The following is a 25,470-nucleotide window of genomic DNA, read 5'->3' as shown; positions in this document are numbered from 1 at the left end:
GAACAACGGCAGCCATATTGCAGATTTCGCACACCCACAGCACAGGCAGCCACAGGCAGCACGATAAAGAAAGCTGTTTCAGAGGGACGGTGACATGAGTATTCTTGGAGAAACCTGCCTTTTCTGCTAACTTAGACCTCGATAATTCTTCTTCTTGAGAGCATAAATATTAAAGTCTACTGGATTTCAGAAACGGAGGGAATCGTTCTCGGTGATGTACAGACTGAGGCCCCGATGCTCAGAACTAACACCGCTGTTAGAGTCGATTAGCGCCGAACTAGCGCCGGCATTAAACTGCGCAGAATGCCCAGAGGGCTTTAGCGCAGAAAACAACGTGCGTGCGTGCCAAAGATGGCCACAGATTGTATTTAAACGTAGTCAAATGGATGTTAATGAGGTCATTTGCTATTCCCTCCCAATGCACAGAGAACAGCACACAAACCCTGCTCTTAACGCTGGAAACCTACCGCTGGTTCGGAGCTGGCATTGGGGGTATTGAAGAAGGCATTTCTAATCTCAGTTTTGATTTGTTTTGGAAGCAGAAGGAACAGTGGCGATCCACCCCCCCCCCCCCCCCGGGTGCAGCGGCGTCCATCCCCCTAGGGTGCAGCATAACATCCCCCCCCCCCGGCGCAATGACACCCCCCCTTCCCGGCGCATCAAGGCCCCTCCCCAGGTGCATTCTTGGCTGCTGGAGGGTGCAGAGAGCAGCCACGTGCCTTTCAGCTCCACTGGCTCCTTGCTCCCTCTGGCCCAGAACAGGAAGTAACCTGTTCCGGGGCAGAGGGAGCAGGGAACCAGCGGAGTCAACAGGCACACGGCTGCTCTCTGCACTTTCCAGCAGCGTGCACCCGGGGCGGACCGCCCCCACCGTCCGCCCCACCCTTGCTACGCTGCTGAGAAGGAAGCCCATGCAAGCCTCTTAAGTGCTGGTACTGAGGAACAAATGTGCGTGAGTCCAAGCAAATCTGAAACTGAAAGCACTCATTGGCGCCTGTTTTCTACGCTTAAATATAAGCCTTTCAAGTGAAAAGCTTAGAGTTTAAGGCACAGAAGAACAGTGCCGATGTGTGCTTCACTTACGGGTTTGCCTAGGCATGCGCACAGAACTGCGCTTACCATGAAACTCTTGTGCAAGAACATTCTTCCCCTTACTTTTGGTCTCACAGGGTGCATTTATTTATTTATTAGGATTTATTTACTGCCTTTTTGAAGGAATTCACTCAAGGCGGTGTACAGAAAGAATAAATCAAACATGAGCAAAAGACAATTACAGCAGTAAAAATATTCAAATAACAATACAAAGTACGGTGTGGAGGGGCATAATCGAACGGGGACGACCATCTCTAAGGACGTCCCTGCGAAGGGGCGGGGAAATCTGTATTATCGAAACAAGATGGGCATCCATCTTTCGTTTCGATAATATGGTCGGGGACGCCCAAATCTCAACATTTAGGTCGACCTTAGAGATGGTCGTCCCCGGTTTTCGGTGATATTCACTTGTTCAGAACCCTTGTTTTATCATCCTCACTTTAATATTCCCTTATCTCCTGTTTGTCTGTCCTAATTAGATTGTAAGCTCTGTGGAGCAGGGACTGTCTCTTCATGTTCAAGTGTACAGTGCTGGGTACGTCTAGTAGCACTATAGAAATGATTAGTAGTAGTAGTAATGGAAACCGAGGATGCCCATCTCAGAAACGACCAAATCCAAGCCATTTGGTCATGGGAGTAGCCAGCATTCGTAGTGCACTGGTCCCCCTGACACGCCAGGACACCAACCGGGCACCCTAGGGGGCACTGCAATGGACTTTACAAATTGCTCCCAGGTGCATAGCTCCCTTACCTTGGGTGCTGAGCCCCCCCCCCCAACCCACTCCCTACTACTGTACACCACTACCATAGCCCTTAGGGATAAAGGGGGGCACCTAGATGTGGGTACAGTGGGTTTTGGGTGGGTTTTGAAGGGCTCACATTTACCACCACAAGTGTAACAGGTAGGGGGGGGGCCTGGGTTCGCCTGCCTGAAGTGCACTGCACCCACTGAAACTGCTCCACGGATCTGCATACTGCTGTCATGGAGCTGGGTATGACATTTGAGTCTGGCAAAAAAAGTATTTTTAAAGATTTTTTTTTAGGGTGGGAGGGGGTTGGTGACCACTGGGGGAGTAAGGGGAGGTCATCCCCGATTCCCTCTGGTGGTCATCTGGTCAGTTTGGGCACCTTTTTGAGGCTTGGTCGTGAAAAAAAATGGACCAAGTAAAGTCGGCCAAGTGCTCGTCAGGGACGCCCTTCTTTTTTCCATTTTCGGCCGAGGACGCCCATCTCTTAAGCACGCCCCAGTCCCACGTTCGCTACGTCTCTCCCCGGGATCTTTGGTCGTCCCCGCGACGGAAAGCAGTTGAGGACGCCCAAAATCGGCTTTCGATTATGCCGATTTGGGCAAATCTGAGAGAAGGACGCCCATCTCCTGATTTGTGTCGGTAGATGGGCGTCCTTCTCATTCAAAAATAAGCCTGACAGTATGCTATTTACACTGGCGACACAATACATAATAGAACATTTTAATTGACAGTGTAGGGTATAAGCAAAGATGGAAAATAGAGGGGTATGTTTACTAGAGTGTGTTAGCATTCTTAATGTGCCTGTAAATTTAAGGCACTTTTAAAGCTAACGTGCCCATACATTTCTATGGATGTGTTAGCGTTTAATGTACGTAAACCATTTACGCATGTTAAGCACGCTAACGCACCTATAGCGCTGCTTAGTAAATATAGGCGATAGGTAAGAGACTAAGAGGAGTTAGAAAGTAAGGTGACTTAGAAAGGAGCACATGAGGTCAGAGAGATGGTTAACAATGATTTGCATGTTATTAGTGTTGAGCATGGGGGAGTTACGTTTTTGCGCTGTTCCTGCAATTCGGAGTGGGCGCTGTTCACTTTAACGGAAGAGTTCTGTGCCATCGGGGCCTGAGAAATGCCGAGCGAAAGCCTCTAGGTCTGCATTGATCATCTCACGGCTTTCAGAGGGAACCCACCACACTCCGTTGAACCCATTAGTACATTAAAACAGGCTTCAAAATTGTGGTTTAGTTTTGGACGAGCTCCACTCTTTCACCTTCTCTCTGTTTCTTGCCAAGCGATGCCACCTTGCCTCTGTCGACTGCCCTTGCCTGATAAGATTGGTATCATTGCTAGCTGGTTGTTGCCTCTCATGCGGGGGGGGGGGGGAGATCATCTTTCATACTGCTGCAGGAATATCTGACCTGGAGAAGCCTTGAATGCAGCTGGATATACCCAGTGAAACCATGTCAGATCTTTCGACAGGCTTTGTAGCGGACTTCATTATATAACCATCAGAAGTCGTAAGAGGGGAGTGGATATGGTCGCAGATGTCAGCTCACTATTAAATATGCCATTTCTGTCCAGAAGCGCAGAAGAACTGGCAGGGGTACTGATTTATGTCAGGCTGTGGCTGGCTCCATTGGAAGAGGCTGTCTGCTGGAACTGTGCCATACTCCAGCGTTTCCTCATTCAGCTCAGCCTAGTGACGTACATCTGAAATGGCTGTACAAGCTCAGCCCCTCTCTGTGGTCTCCCACACGCACCTTGTCCTGGTAAAAAAGATGGGGACCCTATTTCGCCAGTCGGATTTCTGGGCAGTCCAAAATCCTCCCCTCTTTGTTGCTTCATCTTTTTCACAGCGCAGCTGTATAACCAGTGCATTTTTTTCTAGCAAAAAAGGTGCAGGTACTCAAATGCCAGGCCACCCTTCAGGGGTGGGGTAATCACTGAGGAACCCACCCCACAATAGCCAGACCCCCCTGCAATCAGTCACGGAATCTATGAACTTTGGGACCATGGGTCAATTTTAGCAGACAATGGAAAAGGTGCCGGTACTCAGTACCCCCAAGTACCCCCTCAAAAAAAGCCCTGTGTATAACTGAAGCAATTTCTTCAGTGGGGGATGGAGAAGTGACAATCTGTGGTCAAAATTTCAGCTGTTAGGAAACCGTAGTCATGGTATAGCACCTAGGTGTTTGAATGCTTCGATTCTGCTTTTAACATGAATTACACAAGCGCATCACACTAATATAAACTTCAGCATTCAGAGGAATTTACATACAATCTTAGAATCAAACATGATTAAAAATTACAAATTCTGCTCAGAAAACAAAAACATGTTTCTAAATAGAGCATATGAATTAATCTGCCAAAGATTGACACGTAAACTGTTCCAGAACCTTATGCTTTGAAAATCTATTGATCATTCATTCCCTAACAGATTTAAAATTTACTCCTTTTAAAGAAGGGAAATCCAGCATTAGTCGTCGTTTACTTCTTGAATGGGGTGTATTGCTAGGAATGATTATTAGTTGGCTAGTGGTATCTGGATTAAGCCAAGCAAACAAGTTTAAAAAAAAAAATTTTGACTCACAACCTTTAACCAGTGTAATTCGTTCAGTAATGGAATGGTTTCAGTATCTTTCGCTTTCACAAAATCAGCTGGGCTGCGGTATTCTGGAGCAACTGAAGTCTCTTTTCACGCTTTTCCGTAAGAGAGCATTATAAAGAGTTACAATAATCCAGTTTACGAAGCAAAACCATCTGCGCAGTCATTCCAAAATGACTGGAACTGAGACAAGATCTTATAGCTTTGATTATGCGCAATGTAGAAAAAAAATTATTCTAACTAATGCATTGACCTGATATTTGTATTTAATAATAATAAAACTTTATTTATAACCCGCTATATCTGCAAGAGTCTAAGCAGGGAACAAACCACATGCAAAGTATAAAAGGACAAAACAATAACAATTATTTCTTCACTCGACAAACTATAAAAATTTACTATATTACTCTTACAATAAAACATACAGCAGTTTAGATTTGTGTAGTATAAAATAATATCATACATCAAGGGAACCAAAGGCCTGAAAAAATAAATGAGTTTTTAAAGCGTTTTTAAACTGATCCGTATTCTGTATTAAACGAATTTCAATGGGCAGTGCAGTCCATAATTTCGGACCTTTGATATAAAAAAATAGATGATCTGCATTCTTCCAAATAAACCTGATGGAATGAAGGCACATAAAGCAGCTGTTTCTGAGATGATCTCAGAGAACGAGCAGGTTGATAACATCTCAGAGCGGCACTAAGAGTTGGTGAGATATTACCATTTAATATTTTAAAGACTAACAGTAAAATTTTAAATTCAATACGAAATTTTACAGGAAGCCAATGCAGCGATTTCAAGATTGGAGTAACTACTACTACTACTACTTAACATTTCTAAAGCGCTACTAGGGTTACGCAGCGCTGTACAATTTAACATAAAAGGACAGGCCCTGCTCAAAGAGCTTACAATCTAAAGGATTCTGAACAAAGCAGAAAGTAGGTCTGAGGAGTAACCTAATAGTCAGTGCTACGGACTGTAAACCAGGGATCCAGGTTCAATTCACACCTCAGCTCTCTCTAACATGATCATAGCGGGAACCTCCTTTAGATCTGTATTAGCTGACATAGCTTGTTGTATCTGGTCACCAAACAATTAAAGTGTGTTTTTTTGAGTATTTAATTTCAAAAAGTTAGTTCTTGCTCCGTTTTCTACTACAGCAGTCAGCTGTTGGACATTCTGTATTGTCACTTAAACTATGAAAGTTAGAGGTGCTTGATACCTCTTATGGCATAAGAGTGCGACTGCTGCATGTCTGACTCACTGACCAGCACTTCCTTTCTCACAGCTCACATGGAGGGGCATAATCGAATGACTCCGGCCATCTAGATGGCCGGCGCCACAAAAAGCGGTCCCGAACCGTATTATCGAAAAAGATGGCCGGCCATGTTTCGTTTCGATAATACGGTTGGGGCCGGCCAAATGTCAAAGATGGCCGGGTTTGAGATGGCCGGCATCGGTTTTCACCCATAATGGAAACTAATGCCGGCGATCTCAGACCCGGCCATATCCAAGGCATTTGGTCGTGGGAGGAGCCAGCATTTGTAGTGCACTGGTCCCCCTCACATACCAGGACACCAACCGGGCACCCTAGAGGGCACTTCTAAAAATTAAAAAAACTCCCAGATGCATAGCTCCCTTACCTTGGGTGCTGAGCCCCCCAAAACCCACTCCCCACAACTCTACACCATTACCATAGCCCTTATGGGTGAAGGGGGGCACCTAGATGTGGGTACAGTGGGTTTGGGGGGGGGGTTGGAGGGCTCCCATTTACCACCACAAGTGTAACAGGTAGGGGGGGGTGGGCCTGGGTCCCCCTGCCTGAAGTACACTGCACCCACTAAAAACTACTCCAGGGACCTGTATACTGCTGTCTTGGAGCTGGGTATGACATTTCAGGTTGGCATAAAGGCTGGCAGGTGAGAGGGGGTTGGTGACCACTGGGGGAGTAAGGGGAGGTGATCCCCGATTCCCTCCAGTGGTCATCTGGTCAATTGGGGCACTTTTTTGAGACTTGGTCCTAAAAGAAAATGGACCAAGTGAAGGCGAAATGCTCCTCAGAGCCGGCCTTCTTTTTTCCATTAGCAGCTGAAGCCGGCCATGTCTTACAACACCCCCATCCCGCCTCCCATACCCTTCCGAAACGCCGCCTTTAACTTTGGCCGGCTCTGCGACAGAAAGCAGTTGGAGCTGGCCAAAATCGGCTTTCCATTATACCAATTTGGCCGGCTTCAAGAGATGGCCGGCCATCTCCCGATTTGTGTCGGAAGATGGCCGGCGATCTCTTTCGAAAATAAGCTGGATGTTTGTATAACACTAACCCTGTGTATCTTATGATTGCTTTTGCGACCAGGTGCTCTAGGAGAGATAAATGTGAACGTGCCAGCGAGCTCCATCGCTTTGCAGCTTCCATCGAGCAGTGTGTGAGAGCCGTTGTACAGCCCAGCAGCATCTCTGTGTCTGAACACAGCCTTCCGGTAGGTACCGCACTGAAACCCGCTCAGCTTGTCCCCACTCTGGCCAATGACCTAGGAAACGCTTGTCATTAGAAGAGATTGGATATGGCTCTGAACTGGGTCTGGGTTATTTGAACAAGCTAAGCCGATCCTGGTTGTACCCACATTGTGCCTGTGGACCTGTAGCTCCCATGTTTCTGTGGAAAATGGGGGTTGCGTGTCCAAAGAGGCACCCGGAGGAGTGGCCTAGTGGTTAGGGTGGTGGACTCTGGTCCTGGGGAACTGAGGAACTGAGTTCGATTCCCACTTCAGGCACAGCTCCTTGTGACTCTGGGCAAGTCACTTAACCCTCCATTGCCCCATGTAAGCCGCATTGAGCCTGCCATGAGTGGGAAAGCGCAGGGTACAAATGTAACTAAAAAAAAAAAAAAACCAGAATGGTCCAACCTGTCCGTGACAGTATGGAGCCTGCTGATAAGCCTACAACATTACCCTCTAGTTTGTAGAGCTGGAGTCATAGAGCTATTTAAGATCTCAGAGGTTTGCACTGAAGGGGTCTCTGCTGTATGAGTACCTGAATTCAGTCTCAAATTAGAGAACATAAGAGTAACTATATCTAAAAATTGTACTGCACCACCCTACGATTGCATCTCAAATTGAATGTTAGGATCGCAACTATTCAAAAACCTTACAAATGAGTTTGCTTCATCCCTAGTACCTGACCATATAACGAACACGTCATCAATGTAATTTTTCCAAGCTATAATATTTCTCCGAGCATATTCAGAAGTGTACACATGCTGGGATTCGTACTCTGCCATATAGAGGCAAGCAACCGTGGGGGCAACAGTCGCCCCCATGGCAACCCCTCTAATCCGTAAATAATATTGTTCTAAGAATCGAAAATATTTTTTTTCAATCACTAAAGATGCCATTTGTAACAGTAACTGAATCTTGGCAAGTGACAAATCTGGACGTGTTAACACCTGCTCAATGATCCGAAGAGCAAGCTTTTTGCGAGATACTCGTGTACAAAGCAGTGACGTCTAGCGTCACTAACGTAATAGATTGTTCTAACATGTCAGTAGAATCCCTAACATATGATTGAATTGTAAACACTTCAGATTGCAAATGATGGTCCAAAAATTGCGATAAGGGTTCGAATAGCGAACCTATGCCCGGAACTATGGGGCGACCTGGGGGGTTAACTAGCGATTTATGTATTTTTGGGATACTCGGATTTTTTCGCAGCAAGTACCTATATTCTTTTGCTGTAATAATACCCTGTTCACTTGTTCGACACATCTATCACATATTCATCAGTCGGGTCTGCCACTAATACTTTATAAAACGTACTTTATAAAAAGGAGGAGTGGCCTAGTGGTTAGGGTGGTGGACTTTGGTCCTTGGGAACTGAGTTCGATTCCCACTTCAGGCACAGGCAGCTCCTTGTGACTCTGGGCAAGTCACTTAACCCTCCATTGCCCCATGTAAGCCGCATTGACCCTGCCATGAGTGGGAAAGCGCAGGGTACAAATGTAACAAAAATAAAATGGATACTATTGGAGATTCTACATGGAATGTTGCTGCTATTGGAGATTCTACATGGAATGTTGCTACTGTTGGAGATTCTACATGGAATGTTGCTACTATTGGAGATTCTACATGGAATGTTGCTACTATTGGAGATTCTACATGGAATCTACAAATGTAACAAAAATAAAATAGATACTATTGGAGATTCTACATGGAATGTTGCTACTATTGGAGATTCTACATGGAATGTTGCTATTCCACTAGCAACATTCCATGTAGAAGGCTGCGCAGGCTTCTGTTTCTGTGAGTCTGACGTCCTGCACGTACGTGCAGGACATCAGACTCACAGAAGCAGAAGCCTGCGCGGCCACATTGGTGATCTGCAAGGGCCAACTTCTACATGGAATGTTGCTAGTGGAATAGCAACATTCCATGTAGAATCTCCAATAGTAGCAACAGTGGAGGAGTGGCCTAGTGGTTAGGGTGGTGGACTTTGGTCCTGGGGAACTGAGGAACTGAGTTGGATTTCCACTTCAGGCACAGGCAGCTCCTTGTGACTCTGGGCAAGTCACTTAACCCTCCATTGCCCCATGTAAGCCGCATTGAGCCTGCCATAAGTGGGAAAGCGCAGGATACAAATGTAACAAAAATAAAATAGATATTATTGGAGATTCTACATGGAATGTTGCTACTCTTGGAGATTCTACATGGAATGTTGCTACTATTGAGATTCTGTTGCTACTATTGGAGATTCTACATGGAATGTTGCTATTCCACTAGCAACATTCCATGTAGAAGGCTGCGCAGGCTTCTGTTTCTGTGAGTCTGACGTCCTGCACGTACGTGCAGGACGTCAGACTCACAGAAGCAGAAGCCTGCGCGGCCACATTGGTGTGACTCTGGGAAAGTCACTTAACCCTCCATTGCCCCATGTAAGCCGCATTGAGCCTGCCATGAGTGGGAAAGCGCAGGGTACAAATGTAACAAAAATAAAATAAAAAATAATTGACAATACGCTTCCCCCACATATTGTTCAAAATGTTGCACTACTTCCGCGCCTCCTTTATCTGCACGGGAAATTACAATTGTTGTGTCATTTTATAAATCATGTAATGCCTTTCTTTGAACCTTTGTCAAATTGTGTCGGATAAATGTACGCTGCTGTTCTAAACATTCTAAATCTTTCGTAACTAAGTTTTGAAACGTCTCTACTACAGGGTCATTGAACTCCGGAGTAACCCAGACCAATGATACTTTATGCCGAGTAGAAAAAGGAAATGTTGTTCTCAACTGCTGATCACTAGAGTCTTGATTGTTATGCGATTCAGAATCTTGTGCCCCAAAATAACTTCGCAATTTTAGTTTTGTTAAGACGTTTTGCAAATGGAACCGTACTTCAAACACATCGTAAAACGCTGTAGGAACAAAGAAGAAGCCCATTGATATTGTGTGACTAAATAATTTATGTTTAACCCATTTCTGAGCATTAAGAAAGTCTTATACTACAAATCCTGGGGCAAGCAGTTGCTTCCCATGTCTGTCTCAATAGCAGACTATGGACTTTTCCTCCAGGAATTTGTCCAAACCTTTTTTAAACCCAGATACGCCAACTGCTGTTACCACATCCTATTCATTGAGTGAAAAAAAATATTTCCTCTTATTTGTTTTAAAAGTATTTCCATGTAACCATGTGCCAGAGCCGGTGGTGGGAGGCGGGACTGGTGGTTGGGAGGCGGGGATAGTGCTGGGCAGTCTTATACGGTCTGTGCCAGAACCGGTGATGGGAGGCGGGGCTGGTGGTTGGGAGGCGGGGATAGTGCTGGGCAGACTTATACGGTCTGTGCCCTGAAAAGGACAGGTACAAATCAAGGTAAGGTATACACAAAAAGTAGCACATATGAGTTTATCTTGTTGGGCAGACTGGATGGACCGTGCAGGTCTTTTTCTGCCGTCATCTACTATGTTACTATGTAACTTCCTTGAGTAACACCTCACACCCATCGGTTCAACTTCTGGCACTTTCTATCCTGCACTCCTGTTCCTGCATTTAGGAGGTAATTCTCTACAGTAGACACTAACATGTATGCAGCAAATATACACATACATGACTAGAACACCGGAATATGCATGCCCATGTGTACTCATATGCATGTAAATGCTAAAAATCCAACTACCCACTGTTCTGTAAGGATGCATTTATCATCCAGAGTGGGCATAGACATGGGCGGAGTCTGGGTGAAGTGTGGGCGGGGCTTTCTTTTATGCACATAACTTACAGAATACTATAAGTTATGCATATATCTCTGGAATCTAGGTGCAAGCATTTATACTAGCTTCATAGCTGTCGTACTGTAAATGCCTTCACCAAATCACATACACATGTATATACCTAGTTATAAGAAACCAGACCTCTTACTGGTATTGGAGATATGGTTCAATAGAAGGGAGCTGGGTGGAACTGGGTGAAGGGGAGGATTGTTAGGGGATGGGAAGGGAGCTTGATGGAACTGGGTGGAGGGGGGGGAATGTTGGGGAATGGGAAGCAGGCGGGATAGAGTTGGTTGGGAAGAATATTGGGGGATATGAAAGGGGATGGGATAGAGTTGGTTGGGGGGGAGGAGTGTTAGGGGATGGGAAGAGGGGTGAGAGAGTTGGGGGACGGGAAGCAGGCGGGATAGAGTTTGTTTGGGGAGGAATGTTGGGTGATGGGAAGGGGTGAGATAGAGTAGAGTGGGGGAGGAATGTTGGGGAATGGGAAGGGGCAGAATAGAGTTGGTTGGGAGAGTAATGTTAAGGGATGGGAAGGGGGTGAGATAGAGTTGGGTGGGCAGGAATATTTGGGGGTTGGGATTATAGTAATATATAAAATTAAGAAAAGACTTTGTTGCTTCTGTTGGTTCAATTTCTGTTGTATTCTTAATAAAAATTGTTGAATTCTAAATCGATGATATTGCTTTCATGTCCAGTTTTTTCTTTATGTACTTTTTGTTAAGTCCCAGGTGGGAAATCTGTAGAAAGCAGAACAACCCAAATTCCTCAGAGCTCCGTTCTCTTTTGGCAGCTACATCAGGACCAGGATTCACTGATTTCTTCCCCTTAATGATGTACTGATGTTCCTCCCTTGCGGCACAGCTTTCCCTTTCTTTGTTTTACTGATGTTGGATGTTATTAGCACAGTTGTTTCCCTACAGCCTATTTTTATGGATTGTAAGAGGAAGCGGGAGCGGCTGGAGCCACAAGGGGCCGTGTCATCACTGTATTTTATTAGGAAGGCCATGCAGGGAAAGCAGACAGTGCTGTCTGAATATTACCTCTGACTGCAGGAAATAGTTGTGTGTCCCCTCCTCCCCCAACATTAAGAGTAGAAAGCAGCAATGACAGTACACAGCATTAAGATATCTAGACTGCTCCAACTTGACATTTCGTCCTTTAGATTGTAAGCTCCTTTGAGCAGGGACTGTCCTTTTTGTTAAATTGTACAGCGCTGCGTAACCCTAGTAGCGCTCTAGAAATGTTAAGTAGTAGTAGGCTCTTCAGATCCAACCCTGCTTGGTAGTGACCAAAGGCATAAGAATATCCATACTGGGTCAGACTGATAGTTCATCTAGCCCAGTGTCCTGCTTCCAACAGTGGCCAATTCAGGTCATGAATAACTGGTAAAACCCCAAAGAGTGGCAAGATTCTGGAATCTCAGATAGTAGCAAGATTCTAGAACCCTAAAGAAAGAGTAGCAAGGTTATTGAATCTCAGATAGTAGTAAGATTCTAGAACCCTAAAGAGTAGCAAGGTTATGGAATCTCAGATAGTAGCAAGATTCTAGAACCCTAAAGAGTAGCAAGGTTATGGAATCTCAGATAGTAGTAAGATTCCGGAATCCCAAAGAATCTCAGATAGTAGCAAGATTCCAATGCCACTGCCTCAGTAGCAGACTACAGACTTTTCCTCTAGAAACTTGTCCATACGTTTTTTTAAACCCAGATATGCTAACCACTGTTACCACATCCTCTGGCAACGAGTTCCAGAGCTTAACTATTCGTTGAGTGAAAAACTATTTTTTCCTATTTGTTTTAAAAGTATTACCATGTAACTTCATGGAGTATCTCCCCTAGTCTTTGTATTTTTTGGAAAGAGTAAACAATCGATTTACGTTTACCCGTTCTACTTCACTTGGGATTTTGTAGACCTCTATCATATCCTCCTTCAGCCATCTCTTCTCTTCTCCCAAACATCTTAAGCCTTTCCTTGTATGACTACTACTACTACTTAACATTACGCAGCGCTGTACAGTTTAACAAAGAAGGACAGTCCCGGCTCAAAGGAGCTTACAATCTAAAGGACGAAATGTCAAGTTGGGGCAGTCTAGATTTCCTGAGTAGAGGTAAAAGGTTAGGTGCCGAAGGCGACATTGAAGAGGTGGGCTTTGAGCAAGGATTTGAAGATGAGAGGAGTTCTATCCCCTTTATCATTTTGGTCAACCTTCTTTGAACCTTTTCTAATTCCACTACAGCTGTTCTGAGATACAGTGGCCAGAATGACACACAACACTCAAGGCGAGGTGGTCGGTCGTTTGGCAGTTTGTTTGCAGTCCCAGGGGAGATCACATAACACTGTGCCTTTCCCCAGTGGCCCTTACTGTCACTTTGGCTAGAGAATTCAGGGGAGAGCCTGAATTATTCCCTCCTGGTGGGGCCATGGTGGGGTTGTGTAGAGGCTGGAGACGAAGTTTGCACTTTTTGTGGGACAGAAACTTGTGCTGTTGTTGTTCGTGCTGTATGTGTACTGTGTGCTGGGGTAGGTGGAGCCTGCACTGCGGCCTTTGCCGTATCTGTTTTTGGATAAATGGAGAATACAGCACTTTGCATAAGCAGTAAGTATCTAAAACCTGCAGGTGCTTTTTTGAATATTAAGCTGGGTGGATCTCAGGGGAGGGAGAGGGGTAACCTGTCTGCCTTGTAAGACCTCCAGCATGCTGCTCTTAGGTTGCACTGCAGCACGGGATCGACAGAACCGGGTCAGCCCAGCCTCACTTTCTCTCCCCTCCTCTGTTTCAGCTCAGCCTCCTGGTCAGCGAGGTACCAGACCTCTCTGTTGGTGTCACCTGTGCCATCGGAAATCTGACAGAGGTTGAAGGCAAAGTTTTGGGCAATCAGATCATCTGTGTGTCACCAGCTGCAAAGGATGTTCCTGCGATACCCGTGGATCAGGGTGAGTTGTAGACTGCATCTGTCTGCCAGTCTTCCAGCACAGCCGGACTCATGGCTCATGTGGGGGAGGGAGGGGGTTCCCTCACAACATTTTCATAGTTTCTCAGTTAAGAATTTCAACATGCACATGGCTTATTAGCATTCCCTCTATCTGGCCCTGGCTGCCAGGTACATAAGTACATAAGTAATGCCATACTGGGAAAAGACCAAGGGTCCATCGAGCCCAGCATCTTGTCCACGACGGCAGCCAATCCAGGCCAAGGGCACCTGGCAAGCTTCCCAAACGTACAAATATTCTATACATGTTATTCCTGGGATTTTGGATTTTTCCAAGTCCGTTTAGTAGCGGTTTATGGACTTGTCCTTTAGGAAACCGTCCAACCCCTTTTTAAACTCTGCTAAGCTAACCGCCTTCACCACATTTTCCGGCAATGAATTCCAGAGTTTAATTACACGTTGGGTGAAGAAACATTTTCTCCGATTTGTTTTAAATTTACTACACTGTAGTTTCATCGCATGCCCCCTAGTCCTAGTATTTTGGAAAGCGTGAACAGACGCTTCACATCCACCTGTTTCACTCCACTCATTATTTTATATACCTCTATCATGTCTCCCCTCAGCCGTCTCTTCTCCAAGCTGAATAGCCCTAACCTCCTTAGTCTTTCTTCATAGGGAAGTCGTCCCATCCCCGCTATCATTTTAGTCGCCCTTCGCTGCACCTTTTCCAATTCTACTATATCTTTCTTGAGATGCGGCGACCAGAATTGAACACAATACTCAAGGTGCGGTCGCACCATGGAGCGATACAACGGTATTATAACATCCTCACACCTGTTTTCCATACCTTTCCTAATAATACCCAACATTCTATTCGCTTTCCTAGCCGCAGCAGCACACTGAGCAGAAGGTTTCAGTGTGTTATCGACGACGACACCCAGATCCCTTTCTTGGTCCGTAACTCCTAACGTGGAACCTTGCATGATGTAGCTATAATTCGGGTTCTTTTTTCCCACATGCATCACCTTGCACTTGCTCACATTAAACGTCATCTGCCATTTAGCCGCCCAGTCTCCCAGTCTCGTAAGGTCCTCTTGTAATTTTTTTCACAATCCTGTCGCGATTTAACAACTTTGAATAACTTTGTGTCATCAGCAAATTTAATTACCTCGCTAGTTACTCCCATCTCTAAATCATTTATAAATATATTAAAAAGCAGCGGTCCTAGCACGGACCCCTGAGGAACCCCACTAACTACCCTTCTCCATTGTGAATACTGCCCATTTAACCCCACTCTCTGTTTCCTATCCTTCAACCAGTTTTTAATCCACAATAGGACATTTCCTCCTATCCCATGACCCTCCAATTTCCTCTGTAGCCTTTCATGAGGTACCTTGTCAAACGCCTTTTGAAAATCCTGATACACAATATCAACCGGCTCCCCTTTGTCCACATGTTTGTTTACTCCTTCAAAGAATTGAAGTAAATTGGTCAGGCAAGATTTGAACCGGTGGTGCTGTTTTATATGTGTAATTCACCAGTGCTGGCCATTTAAATGGCATCACTGAATATCTGTTTATGCAACGACTATGTTGCTTTTTCTGCGTGCAAGTTAAACCTGCTTTTTTTGTGCACTGATTATGCATTGACTGGTTGGATTTTCCCACCCTCCTTATAACTTTTCAGCCAGTCTGTGGTCTGCCCTTAACCCACCTCCTACTTAGTGCAAAGCTTTTAAGCATATAACCTGCAACTCCAGGTTATGCACATAGCTTTATACTTAAACTGGGGTACTGTGACCAACAGGACACTTCCAAAAAACAACAGGAGAGTGACATATGTCCAAATAGGGCAATGGAGGGCTAATTGACTTGCCCAGGGTCACACGCAGAGGGAATTGAACCTGATTCTCCAGGATCGTAACCCAGTGCTGAGCGTTAAGCAGCAGTGGGAATCAAACCTGGTTCCCCTAGGTCTGCAACCCACTGCACTAACCATTAGGCCACTCCTCCACTCAACTTAGTGCTCATCCATTGCTTTGAGAAAGTAGCCAAGCTTTGTTCCTTTCCACTTGAGGAAGAGGATGCTCCAGTCACTTTGTTTGGTTTGCTAAATAGTTTACAATTGAAGAATAATGCATGGTGTGACCCATTTCCAATTCACAAAGTTTGGGCCATGAGTAACGTTATAAGAATGTTTCTGTGGTGTTTTGTTCAAACCTCCTTTATGTAGGGTGTGTTCCTCCATTGTTAAGTACATTAGTATTACCATACTGGGACAGACCAAAGGTCCATCAAGCCCAGCATCCTGTTTCCAACAGTGACCAATCCAGGTCACAAGTACCTGGCATGATCCCAAAACAGTACAATACGTTTTATGCTGCTTATCCTAGAAATGAGCAGTGGATTTTCTCCATTTTAATAATGGCTTATGGACTTTTTTTTTAGGAAGCTATCCAAACTTTTTTAAACCCGCTAAGCTAACTGCTTTTACTACATTCTCTGGCAACAACTTTCAGAGTTTAATTACATATTGAGTGAAGAAATAGTTTCTCTGATTTGTTTTAAATTTACTACTTTTTAGCTTCATTGCGTGCCCCCTAGTTCTAGTATTTTTGGAAAGAGTAAACCAATGATTCACGTCTACCCGTTCCACTCCACTCATTATTTTATAGACCTCTATCATATCTCCCCTCAGCCGTCTTTTCTCCAAGCTAAAGAGCCCTAGCTGCTTTAGCCTTTCCTCATAGGAAAGTCATTCCATCCCCTTTATCATTTCCATTTCCCTTCTCTGTACCTTTTCTAATTCCACTATATCTTTTTTTTGACATGCGGTGACCAGAATTGCACACAATATTCAAGGTGCAGTCGCACCATGGAGTGATACAAAGGCATTATAACATCCTCATTTTTGTTTTCCATTCCTTTCTTAATAATACCTATTTGCTTTCTTAGCTGTCTCCGCTCACTGAGCAGAGGGTTTCAACGTATCATCAACAACGACGCCTAGATCCATTTCCTGGTTGGTGACTCCTAACGTGGAACCTTGCATTATGTATCTATAATTCCGGTTCCTCTTTCCCACATGCATCACTTTGCACTTGCTCACATTAAACGTCATCTGCCATTTAGACGCCCAGTCTCCCAGTCTCGTAAAGTCCTCTTGTAATTTTTCACAATCCTCCCGCGATTTAACGACTTTGAATAACTTTGTGTCATCAGCAAATTTAATTACCTCATTAGTTACTCCCATCTCTAGGTCATTTATAAATATGTTAAAAAGCAGCGATCCCAGCAGAGAGCCCTGGGGAACCCCACTAACTACCCTTCTCCATTGAGAATACTGACCATTTAACCCTACTCTCTGTTTTCTATCTTTTAACCAGTGTTTAATCCATGAAATGCATGAGTCTTCCTAAGAAGCCTGCACTCGATCCAGAAGCTCTGGGTAGTTATGGCCCCATAATAAGCCTGTCGTTCTTAGGGAAACTAGTCATGAAGGTGGTTTGGTACAGCTGTAGCAGTTTGTTGATAACTACAGAATCCTAGACCAGCATCAACATGGCTTTCACCAACAGATGATACTGGTCTCTATATCTTACAGGTCTCGAATCTCATGCTGTTTTCAGAGATCCTTCGATACCCTAAATTCTGCCATTTTATTGTCTCGTTTGGCAACACCCGGGAATGGGCCTTTTGATGTTCTTAGCTGGTTTGCCTATTTTCTTCTGTAGGTGAATCCAACAGGTGAGGGTGGCCAGAGTAGCCTCACCTGGATAACCTTTGCTTGGGAATGCCCCGGGGCTGGGCCCTGCCTTCTTCCTTGGTTAATATCTGCCTGTGTGGACTGCGTTTCATCTTGCAAGACGCAGACGTAGGTTACCAGTTACCAGATGCAGGTGCTATTACGAGTTCACTCTAGGATTTCATGTCCTAGTGTGGTGCCTTGTTTGTTTGTGGTTTCTTGACAAAACAGAGATTGTATTCATTTCAAGAGTCCACTGCTGGAGATTTTATCTAGGGTTTGTTATAAGTCACCAGTGGACAGTGAAGCTTCAGATTTAAAATGTGGTAGGTACAATATTTTTCAGTACCTGTTGTGGAGGCTTGAGTCTCTGGTGGGCTCCTGTGATTTCTGGGCAGTTCTTCAGCCTGTGATATGATGATCAGAACTCATTTGGGTCGCTTGTGATGGCCATTAAATCATTACAATTAGCTCAGAATATGGCAGCTCCTTTGGTTATGGACTTTTCTCAGCATGATCATATTTCCTCAAGCCTCCGGTGTGCTTCACTGGTTACCTATTACTCACCACATCCGTTTTAAGCTTCTGTTACTGGTTTTAAGATTCTTCAGGGTACTGCTCCCTCCCAGCTTAGCTCAGCTTTGTCCAGGTCCAGCAAACCCCGCTTTATTCCTCTGAGAAGCCATTTTTGGAGGTATCATTCTTTAAGTGTTTATATTTATTTCGCAGGTACAACCAAAGCAGTTTTCATATTACATACAGGTACTTGTTTTGTCCCTAACGGGCTCACAATCTTTTGTGCCTGAGGGTTAAGTAGTTTATCCAGGTTCACAAGGAGCCCCAGTGGGAACTGAGCCCAGTTCCCCAGCCCGCCACACGCCTACATCCAGGGCCAGAGTAAGGAGGCGCATTTTCTTTGTAACTGGCCATCGGGCCTAAAAAGCCCTTCCATTTACCATACGAACTGTACTGAATCTGTTAATATTTAATAATGTTTGGGGAGGCCCTGCTATATGGACTTCCATTTTCATCCATTAAGGTGCTGTGCTGCTCTGCAAAGGTTTGTGACCCAATGTGGCTTTTGTGATCATCTTTCTCCTGTATTGGTCAGTTTGCTTTAGTTAGCAATACGTCAGTGTATTGTGTTTAAGATTTGTTGTTTAGTTCAGAAAAAGGTCTCAGGTGCATAGCTCCCTTACCTTGGGTGCTGAGCCCCCCCCCAACCCCCAAACCCACAACTGTACACCACTACCATAGCCCTTAGGGATGAAGGGGGGCACTTACATGTGGTAACAGTGGGTTTCGGGTGGGTTTTGGAGGGCTCACGTTTACCACCACAAGTGTAACAGGTAGGGGGGGTTGGCCTGGGTCCGCCTGCCTGAAGTACACTGCACCCACTACAACTGCTCCAGGTACCTGCATACTGCTGCGATGGACCTGAGTATGGCATTTGAGGCTGGCAAAAAAGTATTTCTAAAGATTTTTTTTGAGGGTGGGAGGGGGTTAGTGACCACTGGGGGGGAGTAAGGGGAGGTCATCCCCGTTTCCCTCCGGTGGTCATCTGGTCAGTTCGGGCACCTTTTTGATGCTTGGTCATGAAAAAAAAAAAATGGACCAAGTAAAGTCACCCAAGTGTTCATCAGGGACGCCCTTCTTTTTTCCATTATTGGCCGAGGACGCCCATCTCCTAAGCACGCCCCAGTCCCACCTTCGCTACACTGCCGACATGCCCCCGTGAACTTTGGTTGTCCCCGCGACGGAAAGCAGTTGAGGGCGCCCAAAATCGGCTTTCGATTATGCCGATTTGGGCGACCTTGCGAAGAAGGACGCCCATCTCCCGATTTGTTTCGGAAGATGGGCACCCTTCTCTTTCGAAAATTCACCTGCAAGTTACACGCTTAACCCATTAATGGGTGCCATAACTGATGGTGCGTGAATGTTGGGCACCTCAAGATGCCGTTATGGAATTATCACTCAGCGTGTGCCGTTGGGCCGTCTAACATGCGGCCTCTAGTCATCTGTTTAACTTTTTTGTACTCCACAAGATTGATTTTTGTTACATTCTGCAGATTGTGCATCTGGATTAAATAATAAAATGCTTAAGGAGAGTTTGTAGTCTAGTAAAATGTCATGTTTGTCTTGAGATTATTTCTGATGTTTATCTGTTACGCACCTAGGATCATTAGATAAACACGCTGGAAGCTAACGAATCGTTAAATAAATATATAACAAATTAAAAATACAAGGCGTTTATAAACTGCTTGTTTTTCTCTTCCTAGACTGGTATGGGGTAGAGCTGCAGCTGAAATCCAGAGAGACGGGGAAAACTTTCGTCAGCGCAGAGTTCCGATTCTACAACTGCAGTGCCCACCAATTGTAAGAGACTCCAACACACCCCTTTCTCACCCACCCCTTTCTCTTTCCCACTCTGTCAAGTTTCTGGTGATTCACATCCAGACTTAAGCTTGGCTGGTTCACAGATGCTGCTGTATCCATACTGGGGTTTCCGGGAGCATCCGACAGCCCTCAGTATTGCTCTCGTACATCCGAACACCGAGGCCTTCCTTGTCACGGCCTGCAGGTAGATGAGAGATGCTGAGAATTAGTTGCTCCTTTGATTTCTGACATGTGTCGCTAGATAAAATCCTTTCCAGCCCCTGAGGACACGGGGACCTTGTGTGGTATAAACTAAATATTATGTGAGGGAGAGAACCAAAATCTTCAAAACGAAATCACAAATCCACAAGATTCTCTGCATTTTATTCAAAACTTCCGGAGGAAAAAGCCTCAAGAAGCTCCCGGCTGGACGCCTCGGGAGCAGGGCTGCTTCCTCGTCAGGAAAAACCCTCCATTTGATAGAAATACAAAATCTCAATAATAATCAAAGTTAAATGTTAAATTTTAAACACTTCTGTTAGTATTAAAGCATGTGACAGCTTATGGTGCTTAGCTGAATATTTTCTGTCCTCCACATGCCAACCGTGACCTATGATGGCCAGCGTCTCATTGCGTCAGGATCAGACGGCCAATTTCTGTGAAAAACAAAAGAATCTTCCTAAAACTCTGTTATAGTCTTCTCGTCTATACTTTACTATTAATCTACTTACATCAACGGCATTCATGATTAACTGCACTTCAGCAGGATATCTTGGAAAAATGGCGCCCTCTTATAAAGAGCGACGTCAAATGCCTTGGTTTGTGCTCAACCAATCGATTGTTCACGGGTTTTTTTTTACAAACCAATCATTAAGCTGATTTGCACAAAATCATTCACGCAGATGCCCCACTCTATATGCTAAACCTAGTGGACCTACCGCCCAGAAACGCCAAAAGATCGGCCCGCAAATTCCTCAATCTGAATTTCCCCAGCTGCAAAGGAGTGAAATACAAACAGGCTTATGCTACGACCTTTGCATACAAAAGCACACAGTTGTGGAATGAGTTACCCAAGGCCCTGAAAACCATGAACAATCTAACCAGCTTCCGCAAAGCTCTGAAAACGCACCTCTTTAACAGAGCCTACAAAAGTCACCCTCAATGACACAAATCATCCCCCAAACCACCCAAGCACACCTAAAACACTTCTCACACAACCCACCCAACATCAGCCCATCTATCACCTCTCTTACCTCAGCTTATGATCAACTGTATTTAAATCATGTATTGACTTTATCATAACCTTACTCTGTAAGCCACATTGAGCCTGCAAAAAGGTGGGATAATGTGGGGTACAAATGTAATAAATAAATAAATACATTTTTTTTGAATAAAATACACTTGACTCACCGTTCACCAGCCACGAAGCACTAAATAGAGAATCTTGTGGATTTGTGACCTCATGTGGTAGCCTGGGGAAGATTAGGGTAGAGAACAAAGGGAAAATACGCAAAAAACCCCCCAAAAAACCTCACACAATTACAGATTAATACAGGGGCGGAAACCTGTGGCTCACCATAGAATTTTGTGTAGCTTGCGAGATCATTCTAAGTTCGGCAATTTGAAATACTATATTTTGCAAATATTTTCAGAATGGCCACTCCAGCAGTTTGATTGCATTGTTTTTTTTACATTTGTACTTATTTATTTGTCACGGAAGGGTCTATGGAGCTCTGTGCATTTCCAGTTCCGACATTACATAATGTTGCAACCCACTAGGGGTGGCAGTGACATTCATGCAGCCCTCTGTGCATAGAGGTTGCCTTCCCCTAGATTAATAAAGTAAACACTCCTCCCTTCTGATGCACCATCACGCTCTTATAAAGATGACAATGGGTTATAGGGAGATGCTGAACCCGTCCTGAGCTTAAATTCCTAGATCATTGCTTGTAGAGAGCTGGAACCAGAACAGCAGATTCATGCATAGTAAGACAGCAGAGCTGGGATTGACTTGGCCTGTTCCCAAGGACACAGAAGCCGCTTAGCAACCCCGTTGTTTCAGATCGGAACGCATCCCATGGCTTCTTGCCCTGCATCTTCTGGCTCCGAATGGCTGTCACTTCACTTTAGTGTGTGATGTCGGGGGTGAACATAGCAGAGGATGGGTGAGGTGTTCTAGCATTGTGTCTGGTGTGGAAGCAGGTTGTTCTGCTTGGATGAAACTGGGAGTAATGTTACTGAACCCAGAGCGTTCCCAGGAATGGTGGGAGAATAGAAGGGCAGGAATGATGTCTCTGCAAGACTCAAAGCATCCGTAGCCCTTCGCAAAGTAGAATGTCTACAGTGGAATGCATCTCGAGTGTGTAACCCATATTCTTCCTGCAATTCCGAGAAGGGAACCACTGCCCCCTCATCCCAAAAATGACCTAATGTTTTAAGTCCAAGTTGCGCTAAGCTTCTGTGGATCTGTTCCTTCTGAACAGGATTCCTTTGTGTTTATCCCAGGCATCTCAGAATCTATATTCCTCTAAATGAATCTGCCTAAATGATTGAACCTCAAAGAGCTGTTTTCGAGATGACCTCAGAGAGCGCACAGGTTGATAGCACCTAAGTGTGAAGGAAATGCTACCATTCAGTACCTTAAAGACCAAAGTTAAGATTTTAATCTCAATGCGATACCTCTGTAAGGGTGTAATATGGTCATAACGAGTTCTTCCAGTATTAACCCTTGCTATAGAGTTTTGTACAATTTGCTGTGCTCTCAAGGAGCTTTTTGTGATGCCTATAAGAAGACTATTATAATAATCCAACAAACCACAGACTGGACAACCAAACTCCACCCCTGTATGGATTCTGGGTGTAATTATAATCTGGACATGGCAGTGCAGAATAAGAATCTGTAACAAGTAAAAAGGAGGCAGGGGATGGTGGTCATTTGGAATAAAGGGGGGGGGTCTATTCCCCCATGAGCAGTACTTTTGTTTTCTTTCAGCAGGTATAATGGCTTTTGTGTCTCTATCTGCCCCTACAGGTGCCTGTCCTGTGTGAACAGTGCTTTTCCCTGTCACTGGTGCAAATATCGAAACTTGTGCACTCACGACCCCACCACATGCTCCTTCCAGGAAGGCCGGGTCAACGTGTCTGAGGTATGACAGAGCAATTGGCGTTACTTTCTGCACGAGGCAACCAATGCAGTGGCGTAGCTACAGGGGGCCTGGGCCCCCCCAAAAAAATTTGCTCTGGGGCCCCCAATCCCCGCCATCTAAAGCGTTTGTCCCTCACTGGTCTCACAGTGTTTTCAGTGGCTGTGCACGCTCGTTTTAATGAAACTGAGCATTCTCGCACATTTTCAGTTTCATTAAAATGAGCGTGCACAGCGACTGAAAAGCGGTAGAGGGAGGGGGAAGCGGCGGCGGGGGGTGGTGGAAGTGGCGGTGGGGAGGCGGGCCAAAATGTGCCCCCCCCCAACCTTGGGCTCTGGCCCCCCCTCCCGTCGAGGTCTGGCTACGCCCCTGCACCGATGTCATTGTGTTAGGATTCCATATCTTTCCCTGTGCTTTGACTGCCGACAATTCCCCTCTGTGCTGTTTGCTGTTTGTTTATGCATTCATCTTATTTAAACAAAAAAGAGGCTGGTCTTCCCATTGTATTTGTTTTCAAAAGTTTTGTTATGAAATTATAGCAATTTGGTTTGAGTTATAATTATTTATCATTGTAGTTCTGGATTGATGTTATCCTTTTTGTTGTTGTTGTTGTTGTTAAAACCTGCTCTGAACGTAAATTTAGGGATAGGTTGGCTATAACTATCCATCGTCATCTTCAGAGTCTCTACTTCTGTTTCTGAGCCAGACCTCTCTTAGCCCTTTGCTGAGCTGCTGCTGTGGTCAGAAACGTCATCTAAGCAAAATAAAAATCCCCTGAAACAGGAGGCAGGAGGGCAGGAACGATCCAGATGGCATTAACGTATGAAACAGCCTTTCAAGGAGATTTTTCTGCCAAATTCCAACCAGACTGCTTGGCATCAAACTCTACATTTTGTTGAGCTGATGATCAACATTAGAATTTCAAAAGGGGAAGAAGTAAAACCCTGAAAAGAAAAGCAATCGGAAACAGGCTTGCGCCCCCCCCCCCCCCCCCCCCGGTTTACAAAGCCGCGTGGGCTGTGTCAGGAGTACCGCACCGCCAGGCGCTAGCGTGGCTTTGCAAACAGGGGCCTTGGTTTGAAAGGGGTATATTCTTTGTCACTCTTAATTCAGTACAACTTCAGGGTCACTGCAAGAAAAAAACTCTTTTTGTCCAAAAATATTCTGAGGATTTAGTGGGGTGGAATTGCTGCTAAGTGACAGGAGGGCCTCAAAGTGGGGTCCTGGTGGGCAGTGAGAGGTGGCTTCTGCCTCCTGTTCCACAGCTTATAAAGAGGATAAAAGATATGCAGTTGCGTAGGAAGCGGTAGGGCGGTCCGCCCCGGGTGCACGCCGCTGGGGGGGGGGGGGTGTCGGCTCGCTGGTTCCCTGCTCTTTCTGCCCCAGAACAGATTACTTCCTGTTCCGGGGCAGAGAAAGCAGGGAAGCAGCAGAGCCGATGCAGCTCCCAGTGACGTGCACTGGGGCGGATCGGCCCTCCCACCTGCCCTCTGCTGCAAGGTAAGGGTGCATTTTGGGGGGGGGGGTGCGCTCCGAAGGGGGGGGGGGTGCGCCGTGCCTGCACCTGGGGGGGGGTGCGCAGCGGCGACCCGCCCCGGGTGTCAGGCACCCTCGCTACGGCACTGAAGATATGAGAGTGTCCAGCCTTACATCCACCTTTATAGCACATGTGTGACAGTAGCAGTAATGGGGTGGCTCACTGACAGCATTCCACCCTCACATTTACCCTTACAGTGCCAGGGCCTCTGGGGGGGGTGGGCAAGATTCCCCAGGGCCTGGCCTCCAAGGGGGGCTGATCTAGCACCGGTATGGCTGATTGGTCTCCTGCTCCTGGGTGCTGCAGTGCCATTAACTCTGATCTGTCAGCCACAGGTCCTTCTTCCTGCGTAGTCCCGCCTCCTGTGTGAAGTACTTCCTGTTTCCACAAACACGGGAGAAGACACAGCAGGAAGAAGGACCTGTGTGGCAGATCAGGGTTAACGCGGTCCTGGCACACAGGAGCAGGAGACAAGTTTTAAGCAAGTAAGCAGGCCCACGGGGGGGGGGGGGGGGGGGGGGGGGGGGGGGAGGAGTCACAGGAGGTGTTTGCCCCAGGCCCTGCTTTGTCTCTCGGTGGCCCTGAAGAATCTGGAATCCTAAAGAGTTACAAGATTCCGGAATCCCAATTAGTAGCAACATTCCATGTAGAACCCCAAAAGAGTAACCTAGTAACATAGTAAATGACGGCAGATAAAGACCTGAATGGTCCTCCAGTCTGCCCAACAAGATAAACTCATTTACATGGTATGTGATACTTTATATGTATACCCGAGTTTGATTTGTCCTTCGCTGAGCTTCATTCTGTTTCTGAGTCTGACGTCCTGCAGCGACGTCAGACTCAGAAGAAACTTTCGGCGCCAGCTTTACTGGAAGAAGAAATGAAAGGACCTCGGCTTGGCTGGCGGGGGTTGGGGGTCCCCCGCCAGCTGACGGAATTCTTTTAACGGCAGCCGGCAGCGGCAGGAGGACGCGGACCTCGGCTGGCGGGGGTTGGGGTCCCCCGCCAGCGAAGGTAGGCGACAA

General features: G+C 45.8%; 1 protein-coding gene across 1 annotated transcript in view; it reads left to right on the top strand.

The window, feature by feature from the left end:
* PLXNA2 (plexin A2) overlaps window positions 1-25,470 on the top strand; it is a 513,443-nt gene that overhangs the window by 320,578 nt on the left and 167,395 nt on the right. Inside the window, exons 6-9 of the mRNA XM_030220548.1 lie at window positions 6,806-6,929; window positions 13,496-13,649; window positions 19,669-19,765; window positions 22,797-22,911. Coding sequence (XP_030076408.1) covers window positions 6,806-6,929; window positions 13,496-13,649; window positions 19,669-19,765; window positions 22,797-22,911 — 490 coding nt within the window. The remainder of the gene's footprint in view (window positions 1-6,805; window positions 6,930-13,495; window positions 13,650-19,668; window positions 19,766-22,796; window positions 22,912-25,470) is intronic.

This window comes from Microcaecilia unicolor, chromosome 12, assembly GCF_901765095.1.
Source record: "Microcaecilia unicolor chromosome 12, aMicUni1.1, whole genome shotgun sequence".
Taxonomy (NCBI): Eukaryota; Metazoa; Chordata; class Amphibia; order Gymnophiona; family Siphonopidae; genus Microcaecilia; species Microcaecilia unicolor.
The sequence above is the reverse complement of the archived record's forward strand: the minus strand, read 5'-3'. Positions and strand labels throughout refer to the sequence as shown.